The 23,389-nt window shown below is 47.4% G+C and overlaps 1 protein-coding gene across 1 annotated transcript in view; it reads left to right on the top strand.

Annotated features, from left to right (window-relative positions):
- The window catches only part of Cryl1 (crystallin lambda 1), a 119,450-nt gene extending 96,282 nt beyond the window's left edge, over positions 1-23,168 (top strand). Inside the window, exons 6-8 of the mRNA XM_059274386.1 lie at positions 13,115-13,220; positions 22,135-22,241; positions 22,613-23,168. Coding sequence (XP_059130369.1) covers positions 13,115-13,220; positions 22,135-22,241; positions 22,613-22,726 — 327 coding nt within the window. The 3' untranslated portion in view covers positions 22,727-23,168. The remainder of the gene's footprint in view (positions 1-13,114; positions 13,221-22,134; positions 22,242-22,612) is intronic.
- Positions 23,169-23,389: the final 221 nt, after the last annotated feature.

Raw genomic sequence — 23,389 nt, forward strand, 5'->3', positions numbered from 1 at the left:
AACTTGGATTGGGGGTTTTCCCAGTTTGCTTCAACACTCTAGGGTAATTTTATTATCAAAAAGAGCAGAATTGAGGCTAGTCACAGGCCTTGCAAAGAACCTCCCCGTCTTCCCTCCCTCTCTCTCCCTTCCTTCTCTCCCTTCCTCACTTCTTCCGTATCCCCACTCTCTCTCATCGGCTTTTGGAGACAAGGTCATTTTAAGAAGGCCAGGCTGGTTTGAAACTCATCATACAACCTGTGTGAGCCTCGCACCACTTAATCCTCCGTTACAGACAGGCACCAATGGACTGGCCCAGAGCTTCTCTTTGCACGTAAAGCCTGGGCTGGGTTCCACGTGTGGCTGGAATACCCGGCCCTCAGCCTGGACTGAGAGAACAGAATGAGCTTCCATATGTGAGGTGGCTTCCCCACCTCTCCAGTTCCCCATAGGTGTGCTGTCCCCTTGTTCTCTGGAAAGAGAGAAAGGCTCTTTCTGCTCCACACAAGTCTGGTGCATTCACTGGTGGAACTTGGTTCCAGGTGTAAAGAGCCTCAGAGCTTTTGTCTAGACATCTTGGTGCAAATTCTGTTTCCTGTCATCTGTGTGAGCTCTGGATAGATCAAAGCCAAGTGTCCATGTCCATGTTTTGACCCTACGTTAGGGTCTAGGACAGGGTAAGACAAGTAGTGGGCCTGGATGGAACCCAGACTATTTCTACCCAGCATGGCGGTGTTTTGATGCTGGTGTGGAAAGAGGAAGTTGCCTTGGTGTTCACTGGCTGTGATTCTCAGAGTTACATTGACTTTCTTGGTATGGAGCCAGCCCAGTCTGGAATAACTCTCACTTGCTCATGGACTTTCTTTATATATTTAATTTAAAAGTTTTGCTTTTAATTGATAAGTCATTGTGTTTATTTGTGGAATGCACAGTGGTGTTTGACTCTCTATTCTGTTCTCTGTGTTTGCACTAATACACACCCTCATGTGATATACTGTTTACTTTAGACATTGCTGAGTTCCATTTGTTTATTTTTGCATCTGAATTCATGGCAGATATTTACTGGTAGTTCGTATGCTGTATTATGTGACTTTGATTCCAAGGTAGTTCCCAGTCGTTCTTATCCTGTGTGTTTTGAGCCCTGCGGGGATGAACAACTCTTTTACTGGGGTCGCCTAAGACCATCAGAAAATACAGATATTTACATTACAATTCATAACAGCAGCAAAATTACAGTTATGAAGTAGCAATGAAAATGATTTGATGGTTGGGAGTCACCACAACATGAGGAACTGTATTAAAGTATCGCAGCATTAGGGAGGTTGAGGAACACTGTACTAGGCTCTACCACCTCCCAATAGTGCCAAGCCAGGGACAAAGGCCTTTGGCGGACACTTAATGTCTAAACAGCAGAAAGTTTTCTTTCATTGATCAGTATCTATGTTTCCTGTTCTAAATTCCAGTCACTAATTACAGAGGGCATAATTGAATTCTTGTAGCTAAGCAACCAAGATCAATTCTAAGAGAAGCAAAGGAGGAGTGACATGGGAGAAGACTCCCCAATGGACATGTCCACTGGCAGGTGTTTGTGAAGGGGTACCATGCTGCGGTGGCATTTCTAGGTGAGTGGGAGAAAGTACAGTAGTAAGAGGCATGCTCTTATCCTCTTTGCACACCCTAGCCGTGACTTGCTGTTTGTGGCTGTCCCCACACTTTCTGGAGAAGAATGGTACCCAAGGAAATGAAGGAACCAGGGTCTGTAGTATTGTCTCGTAGATGTTAGTCCTGTTTTGTCCTCTCTTCTAGTCTGGCTTCATATCTGGGGCACAGAAGACCTTCCTGAACTGGTAAATGCTGGGCATACAGGTCTGGCTGCAGTCTAGTAACACTAACATTTCCCTGCCAGGACTCGGTCACTGGGTGATGAGATCCTTTTGGCTGGGGAGGGAATTTCAAGTTCATGTTCCTGAGGCATTAACACAGTGAGGGAAGTTATGTTGTGATGAAAAGTCTTTGGCCAGACAATAGCTGAGTTTATTCCCCATAAATTCTTTCCCCATCAGGGTAAGGTAGGTGGAGGAGGCTGGAATGAATCATGAAGCCATCATCAGGTTCTCAGCCTGTTGGGATGTTTTGGTGGTAAGCCTTAGAAATTGCTTACCATGGGTTTTATCCTTCTAAGTGGTTTAATCCCTAGCAGGATTCCTGTTCTTAGGGCCCTATGGGAGTGAAGAGAAAGCATTCCCTTTGCTCTTGAGAGGTTTAGGAATAGACTGACAAGTGACAAGGTATGCAAATTTGTTACCCTGCCAGGAGGACATCACAGGACAGTGAGGGCCCAATAACCCCTCAAGGTTCAGATGACTATGTGCCCTTTTTGTAAGGGAGAGGAAAATGGCGGAATATAGGGTATATGTGAGGGGCAGTAATTTCTAGTTAGAATGAGTGACCTGGAAAACAGATAGTAGTTCATAACCATTCTTTTTGGAAGTTGAGTACACTCAGGAGATGGACAAGAGCTTGTGTCAAAGTCTGTCCAGGGGTGATGGCATCTCAATCATCATCCTTTGGTAGGCAGGCTTAGTTCATGAAACCTCAGAGAGACAAAGGCAGTTGTTTTCCTCTTTGGTGAGTCTAGTCTTCAGGCAGGAAAAGGAAAGTTAGCCTATGTGCGCGGTCTTCCAGCATCTGCCAACACACAAGGCACTCGACTTAAAGTCGGTGTGCTGTGTTGTGGGGAGGCAGTCTACGGCCCCTGCATCCCGAGATACTGGATTCAGTTCTTAGTCTCTTAGCCTTTCACAAGGGGCATGGTCTGTGGCATCTGATCAAGACACCCTGGGGGGTTCGTTTCAGACACAGAGTACCAAGTGCTGGGAGCATTATTCCAGTTAACGAAGTGCGCTTCAAAGATCATGTCGTCAGATTAGCTGATGAGGCTCCTTCCAGAGAGCTGCAGCATGGACTTCTGCTGAACATTACTTACCTGAAGTTACTGCAGGAATTAGGAATCAGCCCAGCCCACCTGGCACAGTCACCCGCTCATCGCAGTCACTTCCCCTATGTAGGATTTCAGAGCTTGGAAAACTTTACTCTCCGTTTTCCATGATCAGATATTTTCAGATCTGCCAGTCAGTTCTCAACACCAGGAGAAATACACTGTTATTTTAGACTTTACACAAGAGGAAATCGACCAATAAGTTGAGTGGCTTGATCCACACACTGCAGCCTGGTTGGGAATTGAGACCCACACGCACCCGCCTCTGTTGCAGGGTCTATGAAGTGGAGATGATGATGATGATAATGGGCCTGTTTCTTCCTGGGCTATGATGAGGACCAGGTGGAGATCTCTGTGTAAGGGCTGGACCAGTGTCCGACCTGTAGCCTATGGTGAGACCTTCTAATTTATCCTTCTTTCTCATGCGGAGCCGTTCTCACCAGGGATGCTCGAAGACGGTGGTTCTCAACCTTCCTAATGCTGCGACCCTTTAATACAGTTCCTCATGGTGTGCTGACACCCACCACAAAACTATTTTGTTGCTACTTCGTAACTGTAATTTTGCTACTGTTATGAATCGTAATGTGAATATTTGTGTTTTCTGATGGTCTTAGCCAACCATGTGAAAAGATCCTTCACCCCCCCACACCCACCCACAATGAGTTGAGACCCACAGGTTGAGAACCTGTGCTCTAAGCTGAGGCCCTCACATCCTGTCTATGTAGGTGACATCCCTCAGGACTTCCTGGGCCTCACCTGGGTGCTTATGAGAAATGCAGTCTATAGCTCCTCCGCCCCTCTCCGCCCCCAGCCCGTGGAGTCAGAATCTGTACTGTGACCAGCCAAGGGATTCTAATGGATGTCAACGCTGGAGAAGCCTTGGATGTGGCTTCCCTGAAGCCTGGGCCTGAAAGTCTCCTTAGACTGGGTTTCATCTCTTCAAAGATAAACTCTGCACATTGTAGCTGGTGGGGTAGCTTAGTTGACTGGCAGCTCTCTGTTCCTTAATAGAATATTAATACCAGTTTGGTCTGTACTTGATGGAGTCTCCATTTCATGGAGAACATGACATTTCACTTCTCGATTGCTTTTCCTCTTTATTCCCTCTGCCTGACTATGTGTGTTTTGTTCTATCTCTTTATCTGGAACTCAGGCCTCTCATCAATACCAGCTTCTTCTTAAATACAGCTTCTGGTGATTTCGATGCTGTATGAATTTGAGCCCCAGTTTAAAGCACAGAGTGCCTCTGCCTGTTCCAAAAGAGATGTGAAAATTGATTTTTGACACAGGGTCTCAGTGTGTAGCCTTGGCTGTTTTGGAACTTGCTATGTAGACCAAGCTGGCTTTGAACTCACAGAGATCTGCCTGTCTCTGCCTTGTGAGTATTGGGATTAAAGGTGTGTAGCTCCATTCCAGGCTCAAACGTTTTTTAACTTTTTTAAAAAAGTTTTAATTCACCCTCATTAAAGTACAGATATGGGTTTGGGATGTAGCTCGGTTGGTAGAGTGCTTGCCAAGCATGCGTGAGGTGCTAGTTTTGATGCCCAGTACCACATAAACCATGGGAATTTGAGGCCAGTCTGGGTTTAAATGAGACCCTGTCTGAAGAAACAAAAACAAAAATAAAAAACAAACAGGTTGAACAAACGCAAGACTGGAATTGTCAGGAGGTGAGAATTGCTCTTCTCAACGCAAGCTCCCTGGCCAGACCCTATCTCACTTGGAATTGCTTCCTGGTCACATTGCTCACACATGTAACACCAGCCACACCTCACCCTTTCATTTCCTGAGCAGAGATGCAAATTGTGATCAGGTTTTCTGTCAGGAGAGAATGTCCGTGAGTAGAAGTGGGAACCTGGAGGATGAAGAGCCTGGGAATGTACAGCCAGCTCTAGGGAGAGTTATAGATCATAGTTCTGTTCAGATACCCTGCTTGCAGCAAGGGGGGTTGAGGGTGCCTGGCGGCCAGCAGCATACAGAAGTGAGAGCTCTTAGCTACCTACAGGATGCAGGACTGAGGGCACCCAGTACCCTAGAATGTCAGGTGGTCAGTGTGTCTACCACAGCCAACAAGTCGCCAGAGGGAATCAGAGTGTTCTTAGGTTTAGCTCTTTTTACTCTCTCAACTCCATGAAGTTGGCTGAAGACTTTCTAGACCCAGGGTCCTTACGAAGGAGCTGCTCAGTCCAATGGCAATGCCAAAGCAACATGTCTGTCAGGCTGCCACGTCACTGTAGCTGATGCATGACTGTTCCCTAGGACCAGCTCCCTGTGGGTGACCTATGCAGACGCACTGAGAGCAGCCATACTTCTGGGCAAGAGAGCTTTTGGGGGAGCCCGGAACTATACCAGAGCCCCACTTCCAAGTCAGCACAGTGTCCAGTTCAACAGCAACCAGGAGATGCTTCCAGAAGTAGAGCAGCTGATGTATAGTCTGGCTCTCTGGAAATCTCAGTGAAAACTAGCAAACTGAATATTAGAAATGGCATGTGAAGAGCATCATCTGTACAATCAAGTGGGGTTTGTCCCAGGAATGCAAGAATGGTTCAACACATGCAAATCCATAAGTGTGAAGCATCCCATCAACAAATAAAGAGCAAAACCTATGTGATCCCCTGGGGAGATGCCAAAAAGCATTTGCCAGAATTCAGCATCCTTCTGTGATGCAAACAAACAGACAAACTCCATTTGTTAGGTAAAGAAATGAGTATACCTTGGCTGGATTGGTGACACATGCCTTTAATCCTAGCACTTGGAAGGCAGAGGCAAGTAGATCTCTGCGAGTTTGAGACTAGCCTGGTCTACACAGTGAATTGGAGGCTAGCCAGGGCTACATAGTAAGCCCCTATCTCAAAGAAAATGAAGATAAAAGAATACCTCAACACAACAAAGGCCATGTTTACCAAACCCATAATTCATATTTCATCATTCAGAGCTCACATATCAATAAGTCAAAACCTTTTCCTCTACAATCAAGGAAAAGCAGAGGCTGCTCACGTCACTGCCTCTCTGATATCTTTGGTGCTGGAGGCTTCCTTTTGATTCAGACCGCTTTGTACCAAACGTTATTCCCAGGTGACTCCTCAATTAAATTTCAGGTTGAGTGTTCCTAAACAAGGCATCTGAAATCTGAAATATTTCCAAATATAAAACTTGGTGATTCTAATGTTAGATTAAAATAAATTATAGATTTCAGATTTTTGGATTAGTGGCACTCAATCAGTACTCTACGCAAATATTCCAATGTGTGAAAAGCTCTAAAATCTGGTGGACCTCCAGTTCTCAGTTGTCCTGGGGTCCTGGGGTCCTCAGCATGCTGGACAAAGCCTTAGCCCATGCTGCTGTCTCTGTCGGTGTCTGGCAGTAAACTGTTTGACCTTCCAGAAAATGGTGGATCCTTTTTGTTCTTGTGTTTGGTTTTAAGGTTAAGATGTACTGTAATACAGTTCATTGTCTAACTAAACATGGTCATCTATACAATGGACTGAGAAATAGTGCTCTGGAAATTATAATTTTATTCTATTTTAGAACTTCAAAGAAAATTCTGCTGGGTGGCGGTGGCGCACGCCTTTAATCCCAGCACTCAGGAGGCAGAGCCAGGTGGATCTCTGTGAGTTCGAGGCCAGCCTGGGCTACCAAGTGAGTTCCAGGAAAGGCTACACAGAGAAACCCTGTCTCGAAAAACCGAAAAAAAAAAAGAAAGAAAAAAAGAAAATTCCAAGGGGAAAATGCCCCTAGCTTTGCCCTGTCCCAAGTCCAATTCCTTTCTTCTCTCCAGGCTTTCATGCATCGTCCCTAATATAAATGCTTTGCCCTGATATTTCTTGTTGTTTAATGGCTTCCTTATTTCATTTGGTTGACTTTTAAATGTTGGGATGTTTCTCCCATTGCGGGTTGTTTTGAAATAGCTTCTGTTTCTGTCATGACCTTGACTCAGTGACTCCTTTGTTCCTGTGCCTTTGTCCTTGGGGGTCTTTTCACGGGTAGTCTGAGGTGTGGGCTCTCCAGACCAGGGAATGGCATTTTCATCACTTACTAGATGTGACCAGAATGTCCCCGAGAGTGAGATGTGCTTCTCCTGCCACTCAAGGGGCACAAGGGACACTTGTCCCCAGCAGGCTCACCTGTCAGGGCCACCTGCTGCTTCCCACCCCATCCTATGGAGGTTGGAGGGGGAACTCTAGCTCTTCTGTGTCTTTCAGATGGCTCTTGACAAGATGTGTGTTTTCTAGGCATGATTCAGTGTCCTGTTGCATGAGCTAAGTGTGGGCTTCGGTAGGCTTTTCCACAGTTAGCAAAATCTGCCCCTGTCATCATGCAGGAATGTCTGTGTCCTGCTTCCAAGAACTCTTGTAAGTGTTGGCAAGAGGCCATGCTGCTTACAAACCTGTGAGTAACTATAGGTCATGAGGCAGTTCTCAGACATCTTTTCTTTTCTCCTTATTAAGATTTCCTCTTGCCTCACATCTCCCTGGAAGGTGGCATGGGTAGGGTGGGAGTGTTTAGGCCCGGTCGTTTTTGCTCTTGCTCCTGGAGCTGGAGTTACAGGTTGCTGGGAACCACCTGATGTGGATGCTGGGAACCAAACTAAGATCTTCTGCAAGGGCAGTGTGTGCTCTTGACTGGTGAGCTCGCTCGCGCTCTCTCTCTCTCTCTCTCTCTCTCTCTCTCTCTCTCTCTCTCTCATCCCTAGCCTTCTGCGTCATGTCTGTGGTGGAGAAGAGCAGTGATGTGTGGAGAAGAAAATAAAAAAACAAAGTATAAGACTATTCCAGTAGAGAGAACTAACCCATGGTCCCACTTCATTTCTTGTGAGAACTGTACCATGATAGTCCTCGGTTTCCAAGACCAGTGCTCTAATCGGTAAACTATGGAGCGCAAACACTACTCAGTTTCAACCTCCAGACCCCAAACTCTCTGTTTCTGGACCATCCATGAGGGCTCCAGGAATGAGCGTCTCCAAGAGGGACAGTATTGAACGTGGCTCTTGCTGGAGTTGTCTTATCCAGCCTACCTGGGAACACCTCAGGAGACAGAGACACTGCTGAAGCTCAGGGTTGTTCCATGTCGAAAAGGATCAAAGTGGCCCCTTGACCTGTGACCTCTTCCCAGTGGCCGAGATATAGCAGACCCACTTTCCTTCCTGTCCCCCTTAGGTGACTGAGGGTGGCAGAGCCACGAGTCTTACTGTGCACATCACAGTCTGGAACTTACTCATAACATCACCTCTTCCTATTCTTCACCCCTCATCTTTCTCCATGAAGACACTGGGCTCACACCCTCACAGTTTGGGTTGAAGGTTGAGGGAGGGAAGAGCTCCAGTGGAACCTCATCTGCATGCCTGGTAACGAGGCTGGGTCCCCGAACGTGACCGTGGTGGCCAAGTAGGGACTGTTTGCTCAGAGCTCCTTGACAACTCGGGAGCAGTGTGGGAAATCAACAAAACAAAAATGGAAGAACACAACTGGGAGTTGGCTTTTAAAAAGGAGACGAGGTGGCCAGGATTAAAATGAGAAAATTCAGGGAACATGGGGGCGAGCAACCATGTGTGAGAAAATGAGAAGGATGAACAGTCGAGGAGAAGATAAGTGTGCGCGGCTGGTGAACGTGGTGACAGTCACGGGATTTAGTCATCAAATATTGTGCACCATGCCAGGCCTGCCTCCCTCCTCTGTCAGAGAAGCAGGTCAGTCACGCGGGATTTACCCCTTACTTACGTGGTCCTTGACGTGGCTTCTCCTTTGTCTCCCACCTCACAGATACGCAGATTGGACAGTGTGGGGGTCCTAGAGGGACTTTGTGCCTCAGCTGACCTGATCTACACGGAGTTAGTCTCTATAATCTGGATGGGCTACATCTAATCGGTTCAGAAGTCTAAAAAGTTGAACTGAGGCCTCCCCGAGACTCAGCAGCTCACAATCACATAAGCCAATCCCTTATACTAATTCTCTGTACGTGTGTGTGTGTACCGTGAGCTCTCTGTATCTGTGGGTTCTCCATCTGCCGTTCAAGGGACTACAGATTGAAAGTATTTTTTAAAAACTGAACATGTATAGAGTTCCATTCTTTGTTCTCTAGACAAGATGTCATGACAAATTTTAAATTACATTGATTTGTTTATGGAGTGTGTGTGTTGAGGGGGATGCATTCATGCATACATATGGAGGTCAGATGACTTGCAGGGATTGGTTCTCTCTTTCTACCCCGTGAGACCCAAGGATTGAACTCAGGTCATCAGGTTTGACTGCGAGCACCTTTACCCAGTGAGCCATCTTGTTCGACCAGATTATTACATAGTGCTTCTGCTGTATGAGGTGTTGTAAGTCACCAGTGGTGAGTTAGTCTATGGGAAGATGCACATAGGCTTTAAGACAGTTCCATTCCATTTTTTTGAGGGACTTGAGTATCCATGAACTTTGGTAAGGGGAGATGGGATATTCTGTAACAAATTTTCCATAGACACTGAGAGAGAAGAGAGAGAGAGAGAGGGAGGAAGGGAGAGAGAGAAAGGGAGAGAGCATGTGTGTGTTTCTGTGTGTCTCCACTAAAAGAATTCTGTCTGGCACACCCCCAAAACCCTTTAATTATGCTTAAAATGTGTGTCAGCGTAACTGAACACTTCATTCACTGCCCCGCGTTTTCTTGCTTCTCTGGTGACTGTCTTGCCCCTCCCGGTCCCCAATGCATCAGTGTAAATTGTGGTAAGTCCCAGATCTTAAAGAAAAGCCAGACCAGAAGTTTTCCAGTGAAAGGGGATTCCTTACCAGTGTGTCTGGGCCCTCCTCACCCCGAGGTTTCTCAGAATGTGGCACAAAAGCCAGGCTTTGAACAAACAGTGATGGTAGTGTTCATTGCTCTGTGTGAGTTTTTAGGACTCTCCTAACCTCCTGGGACTGTTCTTTGTACTTGCGTCTTGAGAATTTTGCCACAAAATGGAGGAAGTACTGATAGCGATTCTGATAAGTATTAAACTGGGTTGGCATCAGGTTCCATGTTCCATCTAGGTTCCAGGAGTCGTTTGTCAGCACTTTTTTCTACCTCTTCTGCCACTGAGGATATTTGCTCTATGTACCATCATACATGTTGTTATACAGTTGGAGTGGAAATGAGTTCAGGAGAGAAACTGAGGACCAGTGCATCCTGAGTGTGAAGCCTGTAGTTCAGTGTCCAGTGCAGCTTCCAGGAGAAGTGCACATGATTGCCTCAGTGATGTGATTTCAATAGGCAAGGATCAGGATTGAATGGAAATACCCACGGTCGTCTTCCTCTAGATTAACGTCTAGGTAAAAAAACAAGTTTGAGGAATCCCCTTGAAAATTCCATACAGGGCAGAAAGAAATGCAGAAGTGAAGAGAATACAATATTCTTCCCTTTCCTGTCTGTCGTGGGGAGCGGGGGAGGGGGGGGAGGGATGAGGAAAATGGACTGCTTTGCTCCAGATGACACCAGAAAGAAAGGCAAGCTGCTGGGAATTAGTAGGGCACTTGACTGGCATGTGTGAGGCCCGAGTTCCTTCTATTTCCAGCAAAAAGACAAAAAATGCCAAAAAAAGAATAATTTGTGTAGCTCACTGTTTGAGTGTTTTGTAATTCTTTTAAAGTCAGTTCTAAAAATACTGTAGAAGAAAGAGCTGGAAAGCATTGCAAGTATAGGGTGTTTCAATGTTTGTGTCTATCTCAGTTTGAAGGTGAAAGTGAAAAACTTCAGGCATTTTGGAATGCTGAGCTGGAACTCTAGGTTGAAGGAGGGTCTTCAGGCCACCCCTGCCTCTCACTACATTCCAGGGTCGGAAGAATGCAGGAACCCCCCACCCCGAGGCAGGTTAGGAAAGCAAGAGCTTGCCAGGTAGGAAGGAGCAGCTGGGAAGGACGATTCCACATCAGATGGTCTTCTAGATGGTTCTGGACATTACCATGGCTTTCTGTGGATTCTTGCCTCCTCAGTGCCCTCTCTTCTTACAGTTTTGTTTTGAGGAGTGAAAGGAAGCGACACTTGTCAGCATTTGGGTGAACTGAATAAATAACTTTGCTCTTCTGGGCAGTCTAAATAAACACATGGTAGGGTGGTTAGTGGTAACAAGAGACCCAGTGTGACTCCACAGTGCCCTACCAGGTCAGAGTGCCGCATACATCATGGCACCCTGTCTTTGGAATGCACTGAGAGATGAAAACTCCTGTACACAGTGCTGGTGCCTGGGGGAATGGGTATGACGCAATGCTCTGGGGAGCAGCATAGCATTGCCGAATAACACAGAAGATGGAGCATGGTCCCAGCAGTTGTTCTTAGACATAGGCTGGGGTTGTGTTCCAAAATATTCTCTGTCGCCCTATGTATAGGAGCTGTACACTAGAATCAACAAGAATGGACAAACTCTAGGCACATATAGAATAGGTACATCTTTATTTATTTTTATTTTTGTAGTTCTGTGGATGGAACCCAGGGCTTTGCACATGTTAAGAAGGTGAGCCTCCACCCCATCCCTGTGTATATCTTAAAAACCATGATATTGAGAAACAGAATCAAGTCGCATGAGAATGCATACTATGTACTACTTGATTAAAAGTGTGCGAAAAGCAAACTCTGAGGGCCGATCTCAAAAGCCAGGGCATGGTTATTATAGAAAGTGGGTGTCTGTCTTTAGAAGGATAGTGAGCTGGTGCCAGGGCCTTGCTTTATCGTGGTTCTGTGCACTGTGTGTAAATCTTGAGCACATACAGTCTTTCTGTATTCATGTCTCATGTGCTGTGGCTCGATGGAACGTGGTTCTCTGAAGTTGAGTTGCTTAGTCAGATATGACTTAGACTTGTCATTCCAGGGTGGTGGGCTCTGTCTTCATCTTGGTTCTACAGCTCCATCCTCTCCTTCAGTTGAACTGGGGTCGTCCAAGCATGCACAGACCCAAGACTTCCCGTGTCTCTTTCATTCACTGAGGTACAGTAGCAGTGGTGGTAGGTACTGCAAATCCACTTTCCCAACTGTTCTAAGTCTTGTTACCTTTGGAGTCTGGGAAGTGGAAAATGCCTGCTGACCAGGCCAGCAGGGGATCTTCAGCCTCTGATGCCCAAATCCCAGGGGCATCTGGAGGACAAAGGGTTCCTTCCAGAGGAACCCTGAGGACCTTGATGATGTCTCCGATCCCTCCTTCAGGCTGACAAGGTTTGTCCTCTTAAGAAAGATGTCAGACTGAGGTGACATGTCTGGTGGGTTGCTTTCCTGAGCTTGTCACTGGAACCAATGTGCACAGGGTGACAGTGTATGGATGTATCTCCATACAGGAACTGGGTCCTCCAGGTGAGGACTGACAGGGGCCTTCCAGAGCTGCTTAGGCATGGTTAGTAGCCTTACAAATATCAAGCCCACAGGACCCTCTCTGGAAGAAACTGCTCAGGAAAGAGTCCCCGAGTGGCAGGTTCCACAGAATGCTGCCAGTCTAGCCAGCAGGAATTTGGGGGAAATGTTTCTCTTTCCTCATATCTGCCCTCCTGAGAATTGAGATGCCCAGGGTACAGAGGTCCTCAGCAGGGTGTGAACCCGCAGTGAGTCGCCAGAAGGTACCACTGGTGACTTAGGTCTCGCACCTGAAGCCATGCACACAAATTGGCTGGTTTTCTAAGCACAGCACGTAACAACTTTCCTCTTGCTTGGCACTTCACATTTGCAGAAACTTTAGGGCCCCACCTCGGCAAACAAACCCATCCTAAGCCGTATTTCATCAAAGAATGGCATTTCCTATAAACTCATTAAAAGCTGAACAAGGCTTGACTTGCAGGCAGGTGAAGCCTGAGAGTTACTTCCCATTCTCTGGCGTGTTTAAACACCGTCCCATCTCCTGATCAAATATCCAGAAACCCCCCTGGTTGTTTCCTTGGGTCTACTTTATCTTCCCTGTCTCCAAAGCTGCAGGTGATACGTGGGGATGGTAAAGAGGAGAAGGGGTACTCTTTTTTCAGGACTCACACATATAGGATAGTTTGGTTGTAAAAACAATTCCATTAAAATATTACAGTGCATAAAAAAGTGGGGTTTTTTTTTGGAGGAGGGGGGTGATACTGCCTACAAGAAGTTAGGACAAGCAGTGTTAACAAAATTGCCTTTCTAAAGAACTCAACTGTGTATTACCCCCTTCTCCTCATGTAGGAAGGAATAGTGTCTCCTAACGACCTGGACCTGGTCATGTCAGATGGGCTGGGCATGCGGTATGCATTCATTGGACCCTTGGAGACTATGCACCTCAATGCTGAAGGTATGCCTGGGACAGAGATGGTGTTCTGTGGTATTGAGTATTTCTGTGAGCTTTCCTGTCTGCCAGCCTGTGCTCTTTCTTTTTAAGCAGTGTGATAATGGCAGTATCTAGAAGGACTCTATCAACCCTAGTAACTCAGACAGGGCTGAGGCACAGAGTACTGTGGACTGATACATAAGTCCACACGGGGTCTGTGAAGCTCAGGGGTCTGGATGTGAGGCGTCCTTGATGGAATCCAAAAGGAAGAAAGGGAAGTGCTGTGATGGGGCTGCTGCGTAGCTTGTCGCTTGATGAGAGAGAGGAGCAACAGGGAGAGCCAGGCAAGAGACGGGAGTGCCACAGCGTCCCCAGTGATGCTTCTGGAGTTATCTTCTGCCCACTCACAAGAGCCTGTGGGTGTGTGCTTCCCAAAGGTTGGGGGTCACAAAGCAGGTGCTTTACAGGAGAGGCCTGGCAAGGTGGGTCAGGCCAGACCACTGTCCAGAAGCTGACTTCAGAGGCTTGGGCAAGTCAGCATGACCTGGTTAGTTCCAAAGAAAAATAACTTGAAAGGATGAGAGTGAAGTGGATTTTTAAATGATGCAAAGACGACCAACTGTTGAAACCCATACTAAATCAAAACACATCAATGCAGTGATGTACCGAAGTCTGAAAAGATGCTGCCTACATGTTAGCTATCTCTTGGTATTTAAATAATAGTAACTTTTTTTTTTTTTTGGTCCTGGGTGAAGTCTCACTACATAGCCCTGGCTAGCCACAGATGCATGATTCTCCTGCTTCATGCTGGAATCATAGGCACGAGCCATATCTGTCACAATAGGAAATGGTGTTTATGGTTTTTGCTTTTCCTGTGTGTGTGTGTGTGTGTGTGTGTGTGTGTGTGTGTGTGTGTGTGAAACCTAGTGCTTTCTGCCTGAGAGGTGAGCGCTCCTCCTCTGAGCCCCAGGTAATGTTTATTATCTTTTTACTGCTCTGCTGCTGTAAACTTATACAATTACTGTAGGTTACTTTAACTGAGTCCTCATTAAGTGGTAAAGGAGACATAGAAAGAGAAAAGGAATGTTATCTGTAGGTCAAGACTCTATTTCACAAGAGATACTGAGGAAGGAGATTTCCCGGGGGTGGGGGGTAGGGTGGGGATGGGAGTGGGGTGAAGCCAGAGGGGTACAAATGTGTTCCCATCATTTTGTTTTGTTTGGAGACAGGGTTCCACTCTAATTCCAGCTCTCCTGATACTTAATATGTAACCCAGGCTGGTCTCAAACATCAAGTAAATATCCTCCTGCCTCAGCTTTCCTGGTGTTGGGATTACAAGAGTGCATTTCTACACCCTGCTGTGTGCCTGTTTTTTGAGTGGGCGGAACCAGAACAAAAGACTGGAAATGGCAGGCAGACAGGTTGTGTTTAGTATGTGACTGACGTGACAGAAAGAACTTTCTAGTAACTGGTGCTAGTGACCTGGGAAGGGAGGGCTCAAGTCCTGGGTAAACTAAAGGGCCATTGGTAGATGTTGAGAGGAAGTTCCTGTCGTGTGGTGGGTTGGAGCTGATGGCCTCTCCGAGTCTGACTTTTGTCCTGTGATCCTATGATGTTTTAGTTAATGAGCTGTTCTTCCCAACCAACATTTAAGGCAGTTTTCCCAGACTCAGCATTACGTACGTATAGCAGGTGAGTGTATGACTGAGGAGCAGACTCACTACACAAGCCCTGCAGTAATAGTGCAATAACTGAGTCTTCCTTAAAGGCAAGCCTTGCTAAGAGCAGCCAGAGGAAGAAAGGAGGACTCCCATGCTTTGTGCGACAGGATAACCATTGAACATGAGAAAAAATACCCAGAAGACGCCTTCATACACGTGAAATTAGAGTTTTGAAGTATCATCGGAATGGTCTTGGATCATTTCAGATGTCTTTTCAGCCAGACCTTAAGAGTGGGGAGCACAGCCAAGCATTTGAAATGGACGTGGACACTGCCTGATAACCACCATATTTCTCTTTTCTTGAGAGAACTAAGATAGTTAAGGTATTGTGGGAAATTGATAGGGGGAACTGAGAAGAGCTTTGAATCTCAGACAGATAGAAACAGAAGCCAGTGACACCAGACACTCAGGGATCAGTGGGGTGGCAGACAGGAAGGAGGCCACAACAATTTTTCAAACAAAACTGATACGATAAGAAAGCTTAATTGGCTTAATATGATAATAGGGGTCGGATGTAGTTTTCAACTTCTGAGCATTCCAAAGCCCAGAGCTAGAAAGTTATAAGATCTGGCTGGGAACCAACGGCCCTATTCTTCTGGTGTCACCCAGAATATGTCGAGATTGGAGAGGGTAGGCAGTTTCCTGGTTTTGCTGACGTGGTTCTCATCAGCCTTGGACTTAAGGGGGTTTTTGGTCTTAAAGGCTACCATCTTTTCTAAAGCAAGTGCAGCTACTTTAGGTTTATTTACTGATTTTTAAAGCTTGAGGATAATTTTATTCGAGTTGGAGAGAAAACCCCAGGGCAGGTGAGCTGTAAATGTCAGCTGCCCCCGGGAGGAGGGGATGGAGAGGAGGAGGACCGTGCCTTTCGGGTTTGGGTCTGGGAAAGCCAGCAGCCTCAGCAGCGGAGGCTGGAAGCAGCTGCTTGACAGAAGGTGGCGGAAGCTTCAGAGAGCGAGGCTTCAGAATTCCCAGAGTTCCAGGGAAAGTGTTCGAAGGCTTTGGCTCGTATCTGAAAGAAAAAAGAAAAAAGTTACCGATTGCTGAGAAACTCAGAGAAGTGGGAAGGCCTCCCGGCAGAGGTGCTTTGGGAAGCTGTCAGGGGAAGGGAGGATTTTTTGTTTTAAGATTCTAATTAAATAGGAAAAGGGCGGAGTAGGGTACAAAGTTTGCCTTCTCGTCTACTTTTTGAAAGCAGCCTTGGTGAAATCTACGCTCTCAGAATGGAGGTTCTGGCCAGCAGGGCAGCCAGATCCCCACCTCGGCTTTCCCATCTGTTAGCTACGTAAGCTTGGACCAGCTGCTTGTTCAGTGCCCCTCCGTCTTCCCATCTGTTCAGTGGGGTAACAACTGCTTCCTGGTGGGGGAGGGGCAATAAAGAGACCACACGGGAGGTGAAGAAGGACTTGGAAGGGCTCGGCAGGCCCAGGCATGGCAACCATGGTGCCAACAGGCTATGCCTTTTACCCTTCCCCTCCTTGCTAACAGCCATTAGATTACATGCCTAAAGCGAGCCCCCCCCCCCCCAAGTTAATTTGGCCACTGACTCATTCCTGAGACAAAACACCAAGATCCAGCAATCAAAATTCATTATTTAACCAACACAGGCAATCAGGATTTACCAACTCACCCTAGCACAGACTCCCCATTTTTCTCCTTAAAAACCCACTCCTACAAAAAACAAACAACAAAATAAACAAACAAACAAACCCGCTTGCTCAATACATAGCCTTTTGTTTATTTTCTCTTTGTCTTTGGTGGTGGTGCTGGGGCATGGAACCTGGAGCCTGTGCCACGCTAGATTGAGCTACACATCCACCATTTAAATGTTATCTTTATTCAGCTTGTTGGGTTTTATTTATTTCTCTTCCAGGGTTTGTTTGTTTGTTTGAAGCTTTCTTAATTCTCCCCCAAAGACTGATCCAGGCCTGAGGGTGAAACAGGAAATACAGATGAGGTCTTTTTTTGATTGTGCGCCCAGGAAGTGCTAGAACCAGGCCTGTTTTCTCTGCTGAGAATCTGGGTCCTGCCCTGTCCCTGGCAGCTCTTGGGACTTTATGTTTTGCTGTCTCTGTGGACAGTATCTCAGAGTCTGGCAACCCCGATCCCCCTCCAGGTGAACTGGTTGATTACCGGCTTCTTGTTGTGTAGACACTTACCTGGTTTTTGGCAGGAAGCTTGCTGTTGAGCTAGCATTGCTGGTGGGAGCAGCCGAGCTGAGAGACACGGCCTGGTGCTGGAGTGGGCCCTGCTGCCCTGACCACTCAGTGGTCATTAAGTCTGTGGAACTCTCCTAAGTCAGGCGAATCCATGTAGGTGTGGGTTCACGAGCTGGGTCTGGGTTACAGTGAGGGTTCTCCAGAAAACTGAACACCCAGTTTTGAGGGGTGTGAGTCAGGTATGGGTGGCCAGCCAGGTATGGCATGGTGGACTGTGTCTCGCCTCATACATTCAACAGACAGGAGGGCTTCCTGTTGGTGGAGGTGCTGAGGTTCAGGGAAACCCCCTGTTTTATCCTGAAGGGCTCACACACAGAGAACTGGGAGTCAACAAGATAAGCTAACTCCAGTCTTCTGGAATCAACTCCTTCCTGTGCTGTCGTTGTCCATAGGAGCGTTTCTTGAGAAAGTAGCTTCACGGCCAGAGAGTTGAGAGCAGCAGTTAGGAGCCCTGGCTGCTATTCCAGAGGGTCCGAGTTTCACTCCTTGCAGCCACCCGGAGGCTCACAACCACGGCTGGCACAGACACACAAGCACCCACATGGAGGCTCACAACCACAGCACAGACACAGGTGCACCTACATGGAGGCTCACAACCACGGCACAGACACACAAGCACCCACATGGAGGCTCACAACCACAGCACAGACACACAAGCACCCACATGGAGGCTCACAACCACAACACAGACACAGGTACACCCTCATGGAGGCTCACAACCATGGCACAGACATAGGTGCACCCACATGGAAGCTCACAACCACAGCACAGACACACAAGCACCTACATGGAGGCTCACAACCACGGCACAGACACACATGCACCCACATGGAGGCTCACAACCATGGCAGACACAGGTACACCCACATGGAGGCTCACAACCATGGCAGACACAGGTGCACCCACATGGAGGCTCACAACCATGGCATAGACACACGTGAAGCCAAAACACCCATATATGTGAAATAAGAATAAATAAATCTTTTTTAAAAGTTAGGTTTAGCTTCTGCAGAGCCAAGCTTTTTAAGAGCTGTGGAAGAGCCAAGCTCACATGGACAGGGCACATGAAAGCACAGAGGAAGGACGAAGGGAAGTCTAGAAGTGAAGGACGAAAGGGTGGTGGTGAGCCAGTGGGGTGACAGATAAGGCTGGGCTTTTCCCTTTCTGGTAGAATTGATATTTTAGGGGAAATTCCCATTCTTTTTTCTCTCTCTCTCTCACATAGAGATGTCAAATTTTGTTGCATGGGGGAGGGATGTGAGTTGTATTATAAACAGCTCTATCACATTTTATTTTATGTTGAAGAAATAAATGTCCCATGGAAATCCGAGAGATGGGATTGGGTACCTAAGTACCCACAAGGCCACTCACCATTCCTCAAACAACCATGCCCTCTTCCAGACTCCACAGGCACCAAGCATGCACATAGTGCTTATCCATACATACGGGCAGGCAAAGCACTCATACACATAAGATGAAAATATAAATACATCTACAAAATAAGAGAAACGTCCCTATAAATTTTCAGGAGTTTTATAAAAGGCAGTAGAGAAAGTTCTAGAAAGCCTCTGTGAGATTGGAATGACTTCAGGATGGTGGAAGATGAACATTTGTTGAAGGAATGTAAAGTGACCCATAGATAAAACGTGGTCTGTGTACCCCATCCCTTCAGACCGCTGCTTCCATTGGCTGGGGAGATGGAGCTGGCTCCAGAGAGGGGCATGGGCTCCGTTTTCCCTGTAAGCTGCTTAAAAATGCGGCCACAATCAGTTTTCTCACTTTCTTCTGTGATGGTTTGGGTCTTAAACGTCTCCCAAAGACTCTGTGTGGAATACTTGGTGATCAGCCTGTGGTGCTATTTGGGAAGGAGCATGGGCCCTTTAAGAGATGGCTCAGGAGTAAAGGGGCTGGCCACCGAGCCTGAGGATCCGAATTTGACCCCCAGAACTTACACAGTGGAAAGAGAGAACCAGCTCCCACAAGTTGTTCTCTGACCTACACACACATAGTGTCACACACACACACACACACACACACGTAATAAATTTGTTTTAAAAGAGGCGGGGCCCATTTAGAAACAAGTTAGACCACTGGGGGTGTGCCCTTGAATGGGCTATTGGGAGGCCGGCCTCTTCCTGTCTGTATCCTGGTCATCATGAGGTGAGCAGCTTTTCTCCATCATGTACGTGTTCCCCGCCATGATGTTCTGCTTGCTGCAAGCCCAAAGCGATGGAGAAATCCATCAGCTTGGCTGAGCTGGGCCCGCACAGCTTGGCGAGTTCGTGCACGGTGTGCTTCAGGCAGTCTGGCTCCAGCGCTCCTGATAGCAGTGCAGATGAGTGGTGAGCACAGCCTGATGCAGGTCCCACCACCTTCCTGACACATCCTAGGAATTTTGTCATAATGATGGAAGCTGACTAACTTGTCATCATTTAACATCGTTCAAATATATTCAATTCTGTGTGTCTTGCCCCCAACTCTAAATGAATACATTGTAGTTGTGTCTAGATTTTATTATTGTTAGTGTGAATAAATGAACAGATAGGAAAAGCAGAACAAATGCTTGATTTCTTAAGGGAAAGACATATTTACCTGGCTTTCTGGTCTCTGGCAATTCTAAACCACCTGAGAAGACTGAACATGGCTGGGGCATTTACAGGAGCTTGCAGAGTTCTGGACTGCCGAGAGCTAGCCTGAATGCAGTGAGCTCTCTCTTTAAAAAACCAGCCACTGGTTAACTGCAGGTGTTGATGACAGAAATTTTTGTCGGCTTTAATATTTTACCCTTCAAAACAGTTTCTCGAGCTGGGTGTGGAGGATGCCCGCCTGCAATTCCAGCATTTTGGAAGTAGAAATAGGAAGGACTGTGTTCAAAGCCAGCATTGGCTACAAGGTGGGTTTGAGGCCAGCCTGAGCTACATGAGACGCAGTCTCAACACACACACACACACACACACATACACACACACACCCTTCTAAACACTTTCTTTTTTTCAAAGGCTCTTTGGCATACAGTCTTCATGGGGTAGATGAGAGCAAGCTTTGGGGGCTGTGCAAATTCTGCAATTTTATTTGTGTTCCAGTGACCCACTGCTGAGGCTTTGTGGCTCTGGAAGGCTGAACATGGGCCCAAAGGATAGCTCAGTGGTACAACTCATGTCCAGCATTACAAAAGGGGAAAAATGTGCCAGAGGCAGCATAGCCAGGACTTACAGACACGTTGGCCTCTGGGATCCTAGGCCTGGCTTCTGGCTTATCTTGTCTGTAGCCTGTGCCTACTCTTGCAGCTCCAAGCCTCCGCATATAGGGGAAGAGGAGGGAATTGAGTGCCCTGGGGCAGGTGGCTACTCTTCAGAAAGGTACCCTGTAGCATGAATCTTAAAAGTTCTTATTAATAAAATCAAACCCGAGGCCAGCTGTTGGGGTCAATGCTGGTAGATCAGAGAGACAGAACAAGCCACAGCTACCTCACCTCGCCGGATCCTCAGCTGGTCTTGTCTCCTCAGACTGGAGGCCTCTGAGTCCTCATCCAGAATGGGTCTCAGCTGAATTGCTGCTCAAAAGCCTGAATGCTTAACTAGCCAAATGCTTAACCAGCCAAATGCTTCTAGTTTCTGGTCCTCACGCCTTATATACCTTTCTGCTTTCTACCACCACTCCCTGGGATTAAAGGCTTGCTTTCTGGGATTAAAGGTGTGATGAGTCACCATGCCTGTCTGTATCCTTGAACACATGGATTTCTGCCTCTGGAATGCTAGGATTAAAGGCGTGTGCTACCACTGCCTATTCTTTATGTTTAATATTGTGGCTGCTCTGTCTCTGATAAGTTTATTAGCATGCACAATATTGGGGGGAACACAATACCACAGTACCCAGGCTAGACCAGGCAGAACTCACAGGGTTCTTCGTCTAACCTTAGCTTCAGCCCACACGGCCCTGCAGCTACTGTACTGACTGTGCCCCCCTCCTCCTCCTCCTTTCTCCACCAAAACCCTGCAGTGGAGAAATTGGTCAGCCGGGCGGGGCTGGGACAGCCTATGCACAGGGGTGCAGGCCTGGCTCCAGCCCTCCTGATGGAAGTGTAGCCAGTGATAAATACAGCCCTGGAGCAGGTCTCACCACCTCGTAAATACCAGATAAGGCATAACCTGACCTTGAGGCTCAAGTGTGTGATAAGGAGGAAGTGACTGGAGTTTTGACATCTGGGTTCCTGAAGAATGAATTGAAGCCATTCATGATAACTCATGCCTGTGGTGGCAGCACTTGGGAGGCTGAGGCAAGAGGATTGTCCTGAGTTTAAGGCCATTGTGGGCTATGGAGTGAAACTCGGTCGCTAAAAAGGAGGGTAGGGGAAGGAGAGGAGCCTGGAGATGTACTTAGTTAGCATTCATGGAACCTTTGGTTGGATCCCCAGCTCCACAGAAAGCAGGAGTGGTAGCACATGCCTATAATCCCAGCACTTCAATAGTGGATGTGGGACCAGACATTCCAGGTCATCTATGTAGCCTGGGCTACATGAACTCTTGTATCAGAAAGAAGGAAAAAGGGTGGGAGGCAAGGGAAAAAGAGAAATGAAGGGGAAAAATGAAGCCCAGCACACACCCTTAGCAGTACATGGTTGAGGAGATGCTTTCTGCATGTCAGTGTGAGCACCACTGACTGAGGGCCCCCGAGATGCACTGACCAAGGACCCCGAGATGCACTGACTGAGGACCCCCGAGATGCACTGACCGAGGACCCCCGAGATGCACTGACCGAGGACCCCCGAGATGCCCTGGTGTGGGACACATGGCAGGCCTAAGGAGCCCAGTGCTCTTCAGGATTTTCGTTTCCAGAAAGCGAGGATAGAGTCTCGTGGCGGTCCTGCTTGCCGCGGCCAGCAGGTTGCTCACTTCGCGCCTCGTTTCTGTAGATTCTCTTTTCCTTCTGTATGGGTCTCAGTTTGGAGTTACAGAATGTGGTGCTGATCTGTAGGTTCCTGTTTTTATGCCATTTCAGGTGTGGTAAGCTACTGTGACAGATACAGTGATGGAATGAAGCGTGTCCTCAAAACTTTTGGTCCTGTTCCAGAGTTCTCAGGGGCCACAGTGGAGAAAGTTAACCAGGTATGTGGACTACCCAGGGGCATGCAAGCTGGCACGTACTGGCCATCTTCCTCCTGTGCCATCTGCGGGTGGGAGCTTTGTCAGTAGCTGCAGTCTTGACCCTTAGTTCGGATGGCAGCTTCTTCCTGACTGTCCATAGTTGCATCCTGGTCTCCAGGATACCTTAAGGTGATGGTGGCCAGCGGCTCATTGTGACTTGTCATGGGGATCTCTGGAGATCTGGAGCTTGTATTAACTCGCTGTGGGGTTTGCGCTTCTGTGTCTTTGGAAGCGGAATACACACAGCTGGTAAATAGGAGAGACAATTACACTCCTGGCAGATTATTTCCTCTGCGCGTGTTCTCTGTTTTTCTTCCCCGTCCTTCTCCCAGGACATGTGCATGAAGGTTCCCGATGACCCTGAACACTTAGCTGCCAGAAGGCAGTGGAGAGATGACTGTCTCATGAAACTGGCCCAGCTGAAGAACCAGGTGCAGCCCCAGTAAATTCCTCCATCACTCCTTCCTGGGAAGCTCTGTTTGGCGAGACGAGAAGATCCAATCCCTGTGCAGCACTGAGAAGCCCAGGAAGCCGGCCTGAAGACCAGGTCTGCTCCTCTGTGTTTCACTGTGAGCAGCTGTGGACACCAAGTATGGACACCAAGTGTCTTCTGGTCACTCCCGCCTGACCCTGCACTGGGCTATCAGAGCATCGCTTGGACTCTGAGGTGTGGGTTTCCTGCCCCTGGGCAAACAGGCAGAAGATCTTCACCTCTTCTTTCCAGTGTGATTACACAGGCATTTCCAGGTGATGATTGCAATTTCCTGTTATCTTAATCCACTTCAAAAGAATTTTTGTAATCATTTTCTAATCCTGCTCTGAGTGTCCTGTGACCCTGCATTATGAAGCAATCACCTTCAGTTTGAATAAAAAATATTCTGATTAAAAGTTTTGATTCCATGAGGACAGACATTTTCTACACACACACACACACACACACACACACACACACACACAAAATAAATGTGCCAACAGTCCTCCAGTTTGGGCCAGTGCTTTCTCAAGCTAGTTCAGTTGTGTCCTGGGGTCCTCTGGTCAGGTATGTTTAAGGAGCATTGTGGGCTGCCCAGCCATGTCTGCAGTAAATGAAATGGTGTAGAGTTCTGCAG

This window comes from Peromyscus eremicus, chromosome 9, assembly GCF_949786415.1.
Source record: "Peromyscus eremicus chromosome 9, PerEre_H2_v1, whole genome shotgun sequence".
NCBI classification, from domain to species: domain Eukaryota; kingdom Metazoa; phylum Chordata; class Mammalia; order Rodentia; family Cricetidae; genus Peromyscus; species Peromyscus eremicus.